This window comes from Mizuhopecten yessoensis, unplaced genomic scaffold (genome assembly GCF_002113885.1).
Source record: "Mizuhopecten yessoensis strain PY_sf001 unplaced genomic scaffold, ASM211388v2 scaffold10331, whole genome shotgun sequence".
Classification (NCBI taxonomy): Eukaryota; Metazoa; Mollusca; class Bivalvia; order Pectinida; family Pectinidae; genus Mizuhopecten; species Mizuhopecten yessoensis.
Window position 1 is genome coordinate 2,249,377 of NW_018408493.1, and position 16,099 is coordinate 2,265,475.

A 16,099-nucleotide genomic window follows, 5' to 3' on the forward strand; every position below is an offset into this window, starting at 1 on the left:
AGAGTAGTTTAGCCAAGTGTAAAAAGGTGTAGAGTAGTTTAGCCAAGTGTAAAAAGGTTATAGAGTAGTTTACCTAAGTGTAAAAAGGTGCAGAGTAGTTTAGCCAAGTGTAAAAAGGTGTAGAGTAGTTAGCCAAGTGTAAAAAGGTGTAGAGTAGTTTAGCCAAGTGTAAAAAGAGGTAGAGTAGTTAGCCAAGTCTAAAAAGGTGCAGAGTAGTTTAGCCAAGTGTAAAAAGGTGCAGAGTAGTTTAGCCAAGTGTAAAAAGGTGTAGAGTAGTTTAGCCAAGTGTAAAAAGGCGTAGAGTAGTTTAGTCAAGTGTAAAAAGTTGTAGAGTAGTTTAGCCAAGAGTAAAAAGGTGCAGAGTAGTTTAGCCAAGTGTAAAAAGGTGTAGAGCAGTTTAGTCAAGTGTAAAAAGGTGCAGAGTAGTTTAGCCAAGTGTAAAAAGGTGCAGAGTAGTTTAGCCTAGTGTAAAAAGGTGCAGAGTAGGTTAGTCAAGTGTAAAAAGGTGTAGAGTAGTTTAGCCAAGTGTAAAAAGGTGTCACTCATGCTACTGTGAGGTAATCTAATGTAATAGGACTGGAAAAATACACCGCCAGACTGGGATTCAAACCTAGGACCCTCAAAACTCTAAACACTCTACCAATTGAGCTACCTGGCCGCCGACAATCGACTAAGTCCAGTTCCAATACAGTCCTCCCTCCTTTTTCTAAGTCTTCACTCAAAAGACACAACTATTTACAACCAAGGTTTTGGCATCTCCTTGCCAAGCATCCACCCAGTACTTGAGACAAGAGTTGTCGATCAAGCTTGCCAATTTTGTAATGGGAGAAAGTGAAATGCAATGGCCAGACTGGTACCTGATTCCGGGCCCCCTATAAATTCTAGATGGATGCTTTACCAACTGAGCCACTCAGTCGTCAACGATCCATCCAGTCCAGTTCCCCTACACTTAAATCGGAAGGACAGGATTTAGACGGGATTAATCATTTTCTAAAGTTTACTAAACATGGAGCTATACTGGATATCTTTTTGGTTGCTTACAATAGCTAACAACATACAAGTATTTGTATAATTGTCTTTGATAAACCATTGAACGGGGCATATGTATGGGTGATTTCACAACAAATTGATGAAGGGCCTTAAAGACATAGTCAGTCTCTAATTCATTCACCCCTGAAATTTCTTAATGAACTATTCCAATTTAACCTTTGAATTGGAGGAGTTTAAATGTGTCTTCAGGGGTGAATGAGTTAAGGCCTTTTTATACAGGGGTATTACCAAATAAAAAGTTATTTTTATAAAAATTAGTTGATAATAAGTAATGAATTCTTGAAAACTGAGATATGGGTTTTGGAAAGTCCTTCACAACTCTTTAGATATTTTTCAAAAATTTGTTTAAACTATGTAAGATGTAAAATATATTTTGTAAATTTTTGCAATAATGCATATAAACTTAAATAATTCAGATACTGTATCATTTATTTTCCAAGTCGTACTTCACATCATGACTATGTTTGATGACATCAATCCATGTACACATATGTTGATGACAAACTACCTAATGTCATCATTACTCCACGCACAGGTATTGGCGATAAAGTACCCAATGTGTGATGACATCATGTTTTCTATACACAGAAATTGATGACGTCATGTCGGCAAAAGCTCTCTGGACAACTGACCCATCTGTGGCAATAAAACTAAGGTGTGGAGACACTGGCCCACAAAGTGATGACCCAATCACAGTCGTCTCGGTGTTTGAGGAAACAGTGAAAAAGTTGCCAAAGGGCTTAGCATTAGGTATGTTGAAATAATCATGTTGCCTTCCCTTTTTGTTTGGTCACTCCTTAGTCTACCTTTTAAGTGAACATGTTCCTTACTGACAGCTGGTACAATGTACTGGTTGAATCAGTAGATATAAATGTTAATTATGTATTTGTATCCTAAAATGTTGGTTTTGTATCCCTCCTCTTGTAGACATTCACATTCCATTTCCATCCACTTCCCATTCTTTAAACTTAATGTTGAGAGTAAAAATTCTTTCATCATCTGTTGTATACATAAGAAAAAGCACAAAATTTGCTGGAGTCTGTGGCTAAAAATGAAAGAAACATATTTTATAATGCTACAATATCTAAATTTCCCTATTTGGTAATACGACTCATCTGACTCCTAAAAGATCAAAAGAGCATTTCTTGCTAAAATGAAATAATGCTATGTTTTGTTCTATCACCAGCGGTCAAGCGGAATGGAGACTGGGTGAAGTGGACTTATGAGGAATACTACAATGATGTTAGGATTGCAGCCAAGGCTTTCATTAAGGTACCGACCGTTACTTTGAAGTTCGTAATGATGGTGCCTCATCAGGGATAATCCTGGGATGGAGTCAAGAGGAGGGACCATTTTGATGAAATTTGAAAAAAAAATGAAAAAAATGAATGGGCTATTCAATGTAAAATTATACTAAAATGAAAGAAATAATGGGTTAATAACCCCATAGCCCCCTGCAGGGTTATCTTTGGGCACATGTTGGTATGTATACAGTGTTATTATTATCACATATTCTCTCTGTCACCTACTACAGACATATACTGCCGAATCCTCTTGGGATGGAAGAGTAGTCAAGTCTCACACTCATCTATATACAGTGTGATGGCCATTTTATGAGTGTTATTAAATCTGGGGCATTATCTCATATACTCTGTCAACTACAACTGCCTAATTTTGTATGTGAGTTGTATCCCTTTTCAGATGACAGAGTTTTGTGTACTGAAATTGAATTTAGTGCTCCTCTTTATACAGATTTATGGCCGTTACATATAAATAAATTAAAAATAACTTATAATTTGAATTCATTACTGATAACTTTAGTTTGGCATGAAAAATTTCAAGAGAATTTACTTTTTTCCCAGCTTGGACTAGAGCCCTACCATTCAGTCAGCATTTTGGGATTTAATTCACCAGAGTGGGCAATAGCAGATGTGGGGTGTATATTTGCATGGTAAGACTACACCATTCCATATAATTTTGGAACATGTAATACAATGTATATATTGATTATAATTAATTGTGTTTTCATTGATTTGAAGTTGATGAAATTTTTCCCAAAGTTTTCAAGAAAAATTATGCAATTCTTGGTCGCTCATGAAGCCTCTGCTACATCTTGATATATTTATATTTTAGGCAGTATGTGTATTGTAGTATTTATGGAGCTCATAAGGTCACATAGCATAACTTGAATCTTGCTAATGGCAGAACTTTTACCATGTTGATTTACTCTACTTTGATAACCGTAATGGTAGAGTGTTAAAGCCGCAGTCACATCTTACAGCACGCACGTCCTTGACCGTAGTGGGGGATGACCGTAGTTGACTGTAGCAGACCGTAGGTGACCTTAGTTAAACTTATTCATTGTAGTTAGACGTAGTTTGAACTTCAAGAAACCCATTATTTGGCAGTAGTTAGCCCAAAAACTTTTAACATGTTCAAAATATCTCCACGGTGAGCTTGAATGCCAAGATCCTTCTGTGACCGTACTTTGAATGTAGTTACCCTAGTTGACCGTAATTGATCCTACTTGACTGTAGTGCTTACAGCAGTTGACCGTAGTAGCATCGCACTATGGTTAACACTACGGTCAAGTAGGGTCAAGGAGCGGGGGGGGNCTACTCGATGGATTTTCAATGAAATTTGCTGATAACAATCCTTGCAGCTTGGAGATGTGTGTAAAGTACTTTTCATTGGGTTATCTCTCCTTTTCACAAAGTTATGGCCCTTGTTTCATAAACCTTCAACCTTCTCTAGACCCTGACATTGTATAGAAAATGCAAGAACTTTTTTTATTTTTTTATTCAATTCCTTCCAAATTTGGTATGGTAATACTAAAAGCAATAATGTTTAACATAAAATAAGTTGTTTTTTGTCAGGTTTCATTTTTCTGCATTATGAAAGGTCAAAGGTCATGAATGAATTACGTTACTGAAATGGCTAAATACCTCGGAAAATGGAAGGTATTTTGTATACACAGATACCTAAAAATATTATAGCCAATTATGCAGGCTATATTATGACAAACTTCCATGGTCATGAGGTCAAATGTCAAAGGTCACAGACGCATTATGTTATACTGAAATGGCTAATTATCGAAGAAATGGTAGGTATTTTGTATACAGATTCAAGCTATATTGTGAAAAATTCTGAGGTCATTGGGTCAAAGGGCAAAAAGCAGCCGTAATGCTGTATTAGTTAGCATATAGGCGACAGTTCTAGTTGCAATTTTATGCTTGAACAAAAACTTACCAACAAAAAATAAAATCTTTTTTCATTTCAGTGGTCTTGCTACTGGTGTCTACACAACAAATTCTCCGGAAACCTGTAAGTTTGTTTTGTCCGATTCAAAAACGAACATCGCTGTAGTGGAGAATGACGTACAGCTTCAGAAGATCCTTGGGATCTGGGATGACCTGCCCCACCTAAAAGCCATTGTACAGTACACTGGAGAACTCAAAGAGGCCAAAGAAAATGTCTACACTGTAAGTTTTTTGAAATCTTTGCCATGCAGTCAAAATATTGGCTAGAGGGATATAGCAAGTTTCTGGTTCCCGAAGACCAGGTCTATTTCCAAATACAAATCTTGCTATATCCCCAAATACAAATACTGTAACTGTTTTCTTATTCAAATTAAGGAACCACATACATTTAAATAACTATAACCAGTATTCCGAGGTGTAAATTCCAAAATCCTATCGCAAGCCATATCTGCTCTTTCACTGTTTTCAGAAATGTCTCAATTTATAAATAAAATGAGATGTCAAGGTCGAATACTGGCTCCAGATAATTGAAAACTAATCAATATCATAGCCATGATTTAGTGCAGCATTTTCAGTGTAAAAAGTGATAAAACAAAATCACTGCTAAAATATATTCATTTTCAGCAACTTAATTTAAGTGACATGTGGTTTCCAATGACTGTTGTGCAATATTTGGTTGAAAATTAGCTAAACACTCTTCAATTTTTGAAAGCCTCCACATGCACCAAACCAATAAATATTTGACATGCTTAAACATTGTCATACCAGTGTTCATTCATATAAAGGAATTTGTGTTTGTCGCATGCAGGGGCTTTCATTTCTGCATGCTAAACTGTCCAAAAACACCATGTTTCGGCTATTTCTGTATAGCAACACAATTTTGTTGCTATATTAGGGCATCTACGCATGCGCATTGGAAAAAATCTTCATCAAGAAAGATAGCCCCAATATACCAATATGATGTATATAACAGAAACTGTTGAATACATTCAAGTTGAAATTTTTACTTTATATGAGGCCAAAAAGGACCCATAACGCCTTTGTAAGTGAGTACTTGTTTGGGTGGCAGTGTGTTGCTTTCTCAAATCTGATCTTTTGTCTCTTGATACAGAGTTATTGCCCTTTGTTCTTTTTTGACACCAAAGGTTTGTCGTGATCAGGTCTGTGAATTACTCACAACATTTTATCTTGTTTGTTCAGTGGAAGGAGTTCATGGCCAAGGCGGAGGGTGTACCAGATTCTGTTCTTCAGGAACGACTCATGATGCAGGCCCCCAACAAGGCCTGTAGCTTGGTGTATACGGTAAGTAAAACATGTGTCCTCTTTAAGACTTCTCCTCAAGAATGGCAATGTAGATTCTAACCAAACTTAGTAAATATGTTCATGAGTTTATATTTATTCAAACTCCAAAGTGGCCACCATATTATCTGTAACTTGTTTTAATATTTGTCTTCTTTTATTGCTGTCTAATATGACCGATATGTTGTGTCTTACAGGGTGTCAGATTAGACATTTTCCACTGTATGTTCACAATAGTTTGTGAAAAGAATTCATTTATAGGCACTGTAACAAAAATAACTTTGTTAGCAGAAAATAATTAACTTCGGATAATCAGATGGTATTCATGATATTTTTTTATCAATTTTTCAGTCTGGAACAACAGGCAACCCTAAAGGTGTAATGCTGAGTCATGACAATGTAAGTATAAGTATGTAAGAAAAGTGAAACCTCAGAAGTTCATACACTGTGGTTTATGTGTACAATTGAACCTGTAGTCTGCACTTCTTGGTTTGTGTGTACAGTGGAACCTTGTTAGTCTGTACATTCCGGTTTTGTGTCAAGGTGGAACCTTAGAAGTCTGGACACTTTGGGTTGTGTGTAAATTGGAACCTTGTTAGTCTGAACACTTTGATTTGTATGTACAGTAGAACCTTGTTAGTCTGAACACTTTTGCCTGTGTTTACAATGGAACCTTATTAGTCTGTACACTTTGGTTTGTGTGTACAGTGAACCTAGTTAGTCTGAACTCTTTGATTTGTATGTACAGTGGAACCTTGTTAGTCTGAACACTTTTGCCTGTGTTTACAGTGGAACCTTATTAGTCTGTACACTTTGGTTTGTGTGTATAGTGGAACCTTGTTAGTCTGAACACTTTTGTTTGTGTGTACAGTGGAACCTTATTAGTCTGAACACTTTTGTTTGTGTGTACAGTGGAACCTTGTTAGTCTGAACTCTTTGATTTGTGTGTAAAGTGGAACCTTGTTAGTCTGTTAACACTTGTGTGTAGAGTTGATCTAGTCAGTCTGAATGCTTTGTAGAACATGAGTTGTTTTGATAATGCTGAGTCTTGTAAGATGTTTAGCCTCATCACCTGACAAAAAAATCATTAGCATAAAGGAGCTATTAAAAGTTTGCTTGTTTATCCATCCGTACGTACTTTTGTACAAGATCTCCTTTAGACATTTGTGTTTTGCTCCAAGACATTCCATAAAGCTCCGTATCCATCCAAGTGAATTGGGGGTGCATGTGTATATTTTACAGATATTTTCTAATTTTTGCCTAACTTCTTGGTATAATGATTTAACATGTTATGAAATTTGTCTTCAGAGTTGATACACAGGTGAAATCTACTGACAGGTAGTTAGTTAGTATCGAAAGAAAAAAGTTGCAATACCGATCCCAATCTCAATGATATAGTTTTAAAACAAACAATAAACATTTGAAACCGAGCATTTACACTGGCAATATATATTTCAGGTCACATGGATATCCCGGCAACATGGCAACAATGTCCATTACAAATTTGGTGTGGAGGTTGCCGTGAGTTATCTTCCCCTGAGCCATATTGCTGCACAGCTGATGGACATCCACATTCCTATAGCATTTGCAGGCGTCATATATTTTGCACAACCTGATGCACTTAAGGTACGTGGAGTATGACCAACTTTTCTATAAATTTCTGACAATACCTTGTTTGAATATTTGTTTGCCTTTTTAATTCTTACAATTATTTTAACTTAAATTACCGCAGAATGTTTAACCCTTTCACCACTGTAGTCCATAATGGACTCATCCATATCAATGCATGGTAGAGTCTACTTAAGTTACATAGGGGTGAGAGGGTTGACTCATTCACCCCTAAAATTTCATAATGAACTACCAATTAGTTTAAGCTAATCTGTAGGCTATGGCGCTATTGAAGTTAAGGAAAACAGTTAAGGAACATTTGTGAAAATGAGGCCTGGCCAGAATTTCTAAAAAAAAAATAAAAAAATAGTCTTTCTGTTCACATTTCAAGAAATAACATGCTTCAAACTTTAAGAAATGAAAAAGAAAATGAAAAAGAAAATGAAAATGAAAAATTCATGTTTGCTCAGTAAACATTTATTTTCAAATTGAAATATCATTTTTAACAACCTTAGAAAATATAGTGAAATGTATACATGTTATGTTGAAATAAAGAAATATGTTAACAGTTCAATCATGATCATATTGAATAAAACCAATTATTTATAAAAAAAATGTCACTTTTAGAAGGGTTCCCCCCTCATTTTTTATCAGGAAATTGGATCAGAACATATTATAATAAGGGTATTAAGTTCGAAGGACACGCCCAATCAAATATTTCATGTATAATCCACATGAAGTTTATTCTACAACAAAAATGTTAACCAGGAGTTTCCTTTTTTCCCAAAATAGTTTTACCATCAAATTAGTGAAATCAGATGAGATTCAAAAAAGGGTCTGTTATGTCGAGGTTTGGGGAATGGTTGATGGAGGATGATGACACGACTCGAGAGATGAAATTAGACGCCATTTAATGATTCTCCTTCTCCAGCAACAATTACAAAACCAGTTGGCGGTAAACTTATCTGGACTCAAGTATATATAAACTAATAAAATAAACAACTAAATATCCGGAACGGGTTACTTCCCCTTAGACCATAAATGATATAATTAGATATCTCGCAGACCAGTATATATACATAACAGGTCACACTATTGTCATGCTATTAATTTTTACACCTCATCATGTTAGTATTGTTTCTAAAAGAATACTGATTGGCTTGTCAATAAGAATTTATACAAAATGGTGTTTGGTAGATTGAATTATTGAGACCAATTGATAATAGAAAATCGGTTTAGAAAAAATAGAAAAACAACAGCCCCATCAACTAATCAACTTGTGGTGACAGTTATTAAATGGTCTGTCTGTTATTTGTTATTTTCACAACATGAACAACTATATAGGTACATGATATGTAGTATGGTCATAGATGAAGACAGTGATATATGTCTAAGATGGCCATTTTTTTTCACTCGGGGTGGGGGCTTATTTGCTGTCTAATACGGTAATAATGATCAGGTCAACTTGAGACTGAATAACTTTATACTCTCTCAACATATGTTGAAGATTTTCCATAGGCTGTACGTTAAAGACATCAAGTTAGGAAGATGAGGCATTTTAAACATTCTTCTGGTTCAAGCTCATAATTAGATATTTTTATACTGTTGGCAGGGTACACTGAGGGATACCTTGAAAGAGGCTCGTCCAACGGCTTTCTTTGGCGTCCCTCGTGTATGGGAAAAGTTTATGGAGAAAATGGTAGAGAAAGGAAAATCTGTGACCGGAGTGAAGAAAATGATCGGCACTAAGGCTAAAGAAATTGGCCTTAGAGGCGTCTACGCCAAAATGAACAAGTACGTACATTTTTAAACATATTTATCCATCAATGAGCCAAAACCTGGTAATAATATCTAACCATCATTTTCAGGAGACAAACATTCATTTTACAATATACATACACAGTGAAACCTGTATCAAGAGACCACTCCAGGAAAGTCTTTAAAGTGGTCTCTTAAAGCAGGTGGTCTCTTAAAGCAGGTGGTCTCTTAAAGCAGGTGGTCTCTTAATACAGGTTCACTTCATAATGAAATACCGGCAAAAGGCACATTGAAAATGGCCCCTAAGACAGATATTATCTTAACCCTTTCACCACTGTAGACTGTAATGGACCAGATCAAGGCATGGTAGTCTTCTAAAGTTGCATTTGGGTGAAAGGGTTAATGGGGGGTGATTACACGAGCATGTTTGGCTGTATTTTCTATACCTGCAATTGTGCCTGTGTCAAATGTCTAAATTAAAATTTCGTAGTGGACCTTTGGCTTTTTTGAAGGGAATTATAACAATAATCTAAAATATTTCTTCACATCAATGTTATTTACTCTCTTCAATATTGCCACACTTTCACTTTTTTTTTTACAACAGAATGATAGTTGTTAATTTGTAAGTTCTTACAGAGTTTAAAACCCACTATCTTTTAACACTGAACACTGACTAATCTAACACAACATTACTTTACAGACACCTGATGTTAGTGTTTTTGACCTAACTGTAGCCTGATTTTATCAATACCTGATTTAACAGACATCTAACTTTTCTGTCACCTGACTTCATAGACACCTGACTTTACTGACACCTGATTTGACTGGCCCCTGACTTTTCTGCCACCTGACTTCATAGACACCTGACTTTACTGACACCTGATTTGACTGGCCCCTGACTTTTCTGTCACCTGACTTCATAGACACCTGACTTTACTGACACCTGATTTGACCGGCCCCTGACTTTTCTGTTACCCAAATTTTCTGACAGGTGACTTATTAAGACAACCATCAATCCCTAGACAACCTAGTGACAACTTCTCATGAATAGGTCTGCATTTGGCATTGTGTCTCCAGAATTTCCGTTAACTTCTTATCAGCGAAGTTTATTTTACTGCAATATTATGCTGGACTCTGGTCACCTCTTTTCTGATGTGTTCATAGAGAGTCGATGCCATTCGGATGGACCTTGGCCAATATGATGGTGTTTAACAAAGTCAAAGCTGAGCTCGGATTGGACAGATGCGCTATGACATACTCAGGTGCAGCTCCAATTTCCCATGAAACCATCGAATATTTCTACAGCCTCAATATTCCTCTGCTGTCTGTGTTTGGACTTAGTGAGTCGACAGGTATGTGTTTTAACTCAGTGAGTCAACAAGTATGTGTTTGGACTTAGTGAGTCGGCAATAATGTGTTTGGACTCAGTGAGCCAACAGGTATGTGTTTGGACTCTGTGAGTCAACAGGTATGTGTTTGGACTTAGTGAGTCGGCAATAAGTGTTTGGACTTAGTGAGTCAACAGGTATTTGTTTGGACTCGGCGAGACTACAGGTATGTGTTTGGACTTAGTGAGTTAACAGGTATGTGTTTGGACTCAGTTAGCCAACAGATATGTGTTGTGTTTTGACTCAGTGAGTCAACAGGAATGTGTTTGTACTCAGTGGGTCAACAGCAATGTGTTTGGACTCAGTGAGTCAACAGGTATGTGTTTGGACTCTGTGAGTCAACATGTATGTGTTTGGACTCAGTGAGTCAACAGGTATGTGTTTGGACTCAGTGAGTCAACAGGTATATGTTTTGACTCAGTGAGTCAACAGGTATGTGTTTGGACTCAGGTTCATCCCATCCCTTCATATTGTGTTCCATCCCATTAAATTGCCATTCATTATCATGACTTGACTGACTTCATTTCTTAACAAATTTTCATCAGATGCCAGGCAGTCAACTTGGATTTTAATAGTTCAAGTTTGTTGTTGTTATTTCTCAAGACGTACTTGACAGATCTTTCTCTTCATATGCATGTTCCCTGTGGTCCTAAGTTGTGCATGTTTCTTTTTAGGAAAATGAAATAGCCACTAGGCAGCCATCTTGGAATTTTGAGAGTTATTTCTCTATAAGCACTTGACAGATATTTCTTGAATTTCGAACGAAAGTTCCCCATTGGTCAGAAGTTGTATATGTTTTATTTCGGAACTGATTGGAAAAACAAGATGGCAGTCAGGCCAATAAGCTGAACCCCTGGAATTTCAAAGATGTTGCCAGTACGTCTGAAATCAACTTTCAAACAACAGGCCTATTCATTTGTGTGTTTCACAGGTCCTCATGCTGTAGATACTGTAACGGATTTCAGGATAGGCAGTGTTGGCAAGGAAACACCTGGATGTGAAACAAAAATAGCAGATCCGGATGAAGATGGAAATGGAGAGGTAAGAATTTATAATAATGATTATACTTCATGTGAAAAAAATTGCTTTGATGTACTTGATCATAGAAAAAGATGTGCAGTAAATTGACAAAAATGTGCAAAATGCCAAAATTTTGATTTCATTCTTTGTTCCAATGATACTCAAAAGAAAATGGGAAGTGTCCACTCTAGAGTAAGATGTAAATACAAGGGAGATAACTCAGCAAAGGTTTTATGTTTTTTAATCAACGTTTGAAATGTGATGTACATAAAGTTTAATATTTTGTTGGTTTGTTTGGGGTTAACAACAGGAAAATAACCAAACAGAACTGTTCTATCTTTACTTGTTAACAACAGGAAAGTAACCAAACAGAACTGTTCTATCTTTACTTGTCAACAACAGGAAAGTAATCAAACAGAACTGTTCTATCTTTACTTGTTAACAACAGGAAAGTGACCAAACAGAACTGTTCTATCTTTACTTGTTAACAACAGGAAAGTGACCAAACAGAACTGTTCTATCTTTACTTGTTAACAACAGGAAAGTGACCAAACAGAACTGTTCTATCTTTACTTGTTAACAACAGGAAAGTGACCAAACAGAACTGTTCTATCTTTACTTGTTAACAACAGGAAAGTGACCAAACAGAACTGTTCTATCTTTACTTGTTAACAACAGGAAAGTGACCAAACAGAACTGTTCTATCTTTACTTGTTAACAACAGGAAAGTGACCAAACAGAACTGTTCTATCTTTACTTGTTAACAACAGGAAAGTGACCAAACAGAACTGTTCTATCTTTACTTGTTAACAACAGGAAAGTGACCAAACAGAACTGTTCTATCTTTACTTGTTAACAACAGGAAAGTGACCAAACAGAACTGTTCTATCTTTACTTGTTAACAACAGGAAAGTGACCAAACAGAACTGTTCTATCTTTACTTGTTAACAACAGGAAAGTGACCAAACAGAACTGTTCTATCTTTACTTGTTAACAACAGGAAAGTGACCAAACAGAACTGTTCTATCTTTACTTGTTAACAACAGGAAAGTGACCAAACAGAACTGTTCTATCTTTACTTGTTAACAACAGGAAAGTGACCAAACAGAACTGTTCTATCTTTACTTGTTAACAACAGGAAAGTGACCAAACAGAACTGTTCTATCTTTACTTGTTAACAACAGGAAAGTGACCAAACAGAACTGTTCTATCTTTACTTGTTAACAACAGGAAAGTGACCAAACAGAACTGTTCTATCTTTACTTGTTAACAACAGGAAAGTGACCAAACAGAACTGTTCTATCTTTACTTGTTAACAACAGGAAAGTGACCAAACAGAACTGTTCTATCTTTACTTGTTAACAACAGGAAAGTGACCAAACAGAACTGTTCTATCTTTACTTGTTAACAACAGGAAAGTGACCAAACAGAACTGTTCTATCTTTACTTGTTAACAACAGGAAAGTGACCAAACAGAACTGTTCTATCTTTACTTGTTAACAACAGGAAAGTGACCAAACAGAACTGTTCTATCTTTACTTGTTAACAACAGGAAAGTGACCAAACAGAACTGTTCTATCTTTACTTGTTAACAACAGGAAAGTGACCAAACAGAACTGTTCTATCTTTACTTGTTAACAACAGGAAAGTGACCAAACAGAACTGTTCTATCTTTACTTGTTAACAACAGGAAAGTGACCAAACAGAACTGTTCTATCTTTACTTGTTAACAACAGGAAAGTGACCAAACAGAACTGTTCTATCTTTACTTGTTAACAACAGGAAAGTGACCAAACAGAACTGTTCTATCTTTACTTGTTAACAACAGGAAAGTGACCAAACAGAACTGTTCTATCTTTACTTGTTAACAACAGGAAAGTGACCAAACAGAACTGTTCTATCTTTACTTGTTAACAACAGGAAAGTGACCAAACAGAACTGTTCTATCTTTACTTGTTAACAACAGGAAAGTGACCAAACAGAACTGTTCTATCTTTACTTGTTAACAACAGGAAAGTGACCAAACAGAACTGTTCTATCTTTACTTGTTAACAACAGGAAAGTGACCAAACAGAACTGTTCTATCTTTACTTGTTAACAACAGGAAAGTGACCAAACAGAACTGTTCTATCTTTACTTGTTAACAACACGAAAGTGCCCAAACAGAACTGTTTTATCTTTACTTGTTAACAACAGGAAAGCGACCAAACAGAACTGTTCTATCTGTACTTGTTAACAACAGGAAAGTAATCAAACAGAACTGTTCTATCTTTACTTGTTAACAACACGAAAGTGCCCAAACAGAACTGTTTTATCTTTACTTGTTAACAGCAGGAAAGTGACCAAACAGAACTGTTCTATCTGTACTTGTTAACACTGGAAAGTGACCAAACAGAACTGTTCTATCTTTACTTGTTTACAACAGGAAAGTGACCAAACAGAACTGTTCTATCTGTACTTGTTAACAACAGGGAAGTGACCAAACAGAACTGTTCTATCTTTACTTGTTAACAATAGGAAAGTAACCAAACAGAACTGTTTTTTCTTTACTTGTTAACAACAGGAAAGTGACCAAACAGAGCTCTTCTATCTTTGCTTGTTAGCAACAGGAAAGTGACCAAACAGAACTGTTCTATCTGTACTTGTTAACAACAGGGAAGTGACCAAACAGAACTGTTCTATCTTTACTTGTTAAAAACAGGAAAGTGACCAAACAGAACTGTTCTATCTGTACTTGTTAACAACAGGGAAGTGACCAAACAGAACTGTTCTATCTTTACTTGTTTACAACAGGAAAGTGACCAAACAGAACTGTTCTATCTGTACTTGTTAACAACAGGGAAGTGACCAAACAGAACTGTTCTATCTTTACTTGTTAAAAACAGGAAAGTGACCAAACAGAACTGTTCTATCTTTATTTGTTAACAACAGGAAAGTAAACAAACAGAACTGTTCTATCTTTACTTGTTTACAACAGGAAAGTGACCAAACAGAACTGTTCTATCTTTATTTGTTAACAACAGGAAAGTAAACAAACAGAACTGTTCTATCTTTACTTGTTAACAACAGGAAATTGACCAAACAGAACGGTTCTATCTTTACTGGTTAACAACAGGAAAGTGACCAAACAGAACTCTTCTATCTTTACTTGTTAACAACAGGAAAGTAAACAAACAGAACTGTTCTATCTTTACTTGTTAACAATAGGAAAGTAACCAAACAGAACTGTTTTATCTTTGCTTGTTAACAACAGGAAAGTGACCAAACAGAACTCTTCTATCTGTACTTGTTAACAACAGGAAAGTGACCAAACAGAACTGTTGTATCTTTACTTGTTAACAACAGGAAAGTGACCAAACAGACCTGTTCTATCTGTACTTGTTAACAACAGGAAAGTGACCAAACAGAGCTCTTCTATCTTTGCTTGTTAGCAACAGGAAAGTGACCAAACAGAACTGTTCTATCTGTACTTGTTAACAACAGGGAAGTGACCAAACAGAACTGTTCTATCTTTACTTGTTTACAACAGGAAAGTGACCAAACAGAACTGTTCTATCTGTACTTGTTAACACTGGAAAGTGACCAAACAGAACTGTTCTATCTAGGAAAGTGACCAAACAGAACTGTTCTATCTTTATTTGTTAACAACAGGAAAGTAAACAAACAGAACTGTTCTATCTTTACTTGTTAACAATAGGAAAGTAACCACACAGAACTGTTTTATCTTTACTTGTTAACAACAGGAAAGAGACCAAACAGAACTGTTTTATCTTTACTTGTTAAAAACAGGAAAGTGACCAAACAGAACTGTTCTATCTTTATTTGTTAACAACAGGAAAGTAAACAAACAGAACTGTTCTATCTTTACTTGTTAACAACACGAAACTGACCAAACAGAACTGTTCTATCTTTACTTGTTAACAATAGGAAAGTAACCAAACAGAACTGTTTTATCTTTGCTTGTTAACAACAGGAAAGTGACCAAACAGAACTGTTGTATCTTTACTTGTTAACAACAGGAAAGTGACCAAAAAGAACTGTTCTATCTTTACTTGTTAACAACAGGAAATTGACCAAACAGAACGGTTCTATCTTTACTGGTTAACAACAGGAAAGTGACCAAACAGAACTCTTCTATCTTTACTTGTTAACAACAGGAAAGTAAACAAACAGAACTGTTCTATCTTTACTTGTTTACAACAGGAAAGTGACCAAACAGAACTGTTCTATCTGTACTTGTTAACACTGGAAAGTGACCAAACAGAACTGTTCTATCTTTATTTGTTAACAACAGGAAAGTAAACAAACAGAACTGTTCTATCTTTACTTGTTAACAACACGAAAGTGCCCAAACAGAACTGTTTTATCTTTACTTGTTAACAGCAGGAAAGTGACCAAACAGAACTGTTCTATCTGTACTTGTTAACACTGGAAAGTGACCAAACAGAACTGTTCTATCTAGGAAAGTGACCAAACAGAACTGTTCTATCTTTATTTGTTAACAACAGGAAAGTAAACAAACAGAACTGTTCTATCTTTACTTGTTAACAATAGGAAAGTAACCAAACAGAACTGTTTTATCTTTGCTTGTTAACAACAGGAAAGTGACCAAACAGAACTGCTTTATCTTTACTTGTTAACAACAGGAAAGTAATCAAACAGAACTGTTCTATCTTTACTTGTTAACAACACGAAACTGACCAAACAGAACTGTTC

The 16,099-nt window shown here is 35.8% G+C and overlaps 1 protein-coding gene across 3 annotated transcripts in view; it reads left to right on the plus strand.

Moving 5' to 3' along the window:
- Positions 1-16,099, plus strand: part of LOC110460151 (long-chain-fatty-acid--CoA ligase ACSBG2-like) — a 54,461-nt gene that overhangs the window by 30,271 nt on the left and 8,091 nt on the right. For all 3 annotated transcript variants that reach the window (XM_021512889.1, XM_021512890.1, XM_021512888.1), the window contains exons 4-13: positions 1,639-1,800; positions 2,237-2,322; positions 2,913-3,001; positions 4,331-4,532; positions 5,511-5,612; positions 5,961-6,008; positions 7,068-7,235; positions 8,830-9,011; positions 10,140-10,327; positions 11,295-11,404. In XM_021512889.1, coding sequence (XP_021368564.1) covers positions 1,639-1,800; positions 2,237-2,322; positions 2,913-3,001; positions 4,331-4,532; positions 5,511-5,612; positions 5,961-6,008; positions 7,068-7,235; positions 8,830-9,011; positions 10,140-10,327; positions 11,295-11,404 — 1,337 coding nt within the window. The remainder of the gene's footprint in view (positions 1-1,638; positions 1,801-2,236; positions 2,323-2,912; positions 3,002-4,330; positions 4,533-5,510; positions 5,613-5,960; positions 6,009-7,067; positions 7,236-8,829; positions 9,012-10,139; positions 10,328-11,294; positions 11,405-16,099) is intronic.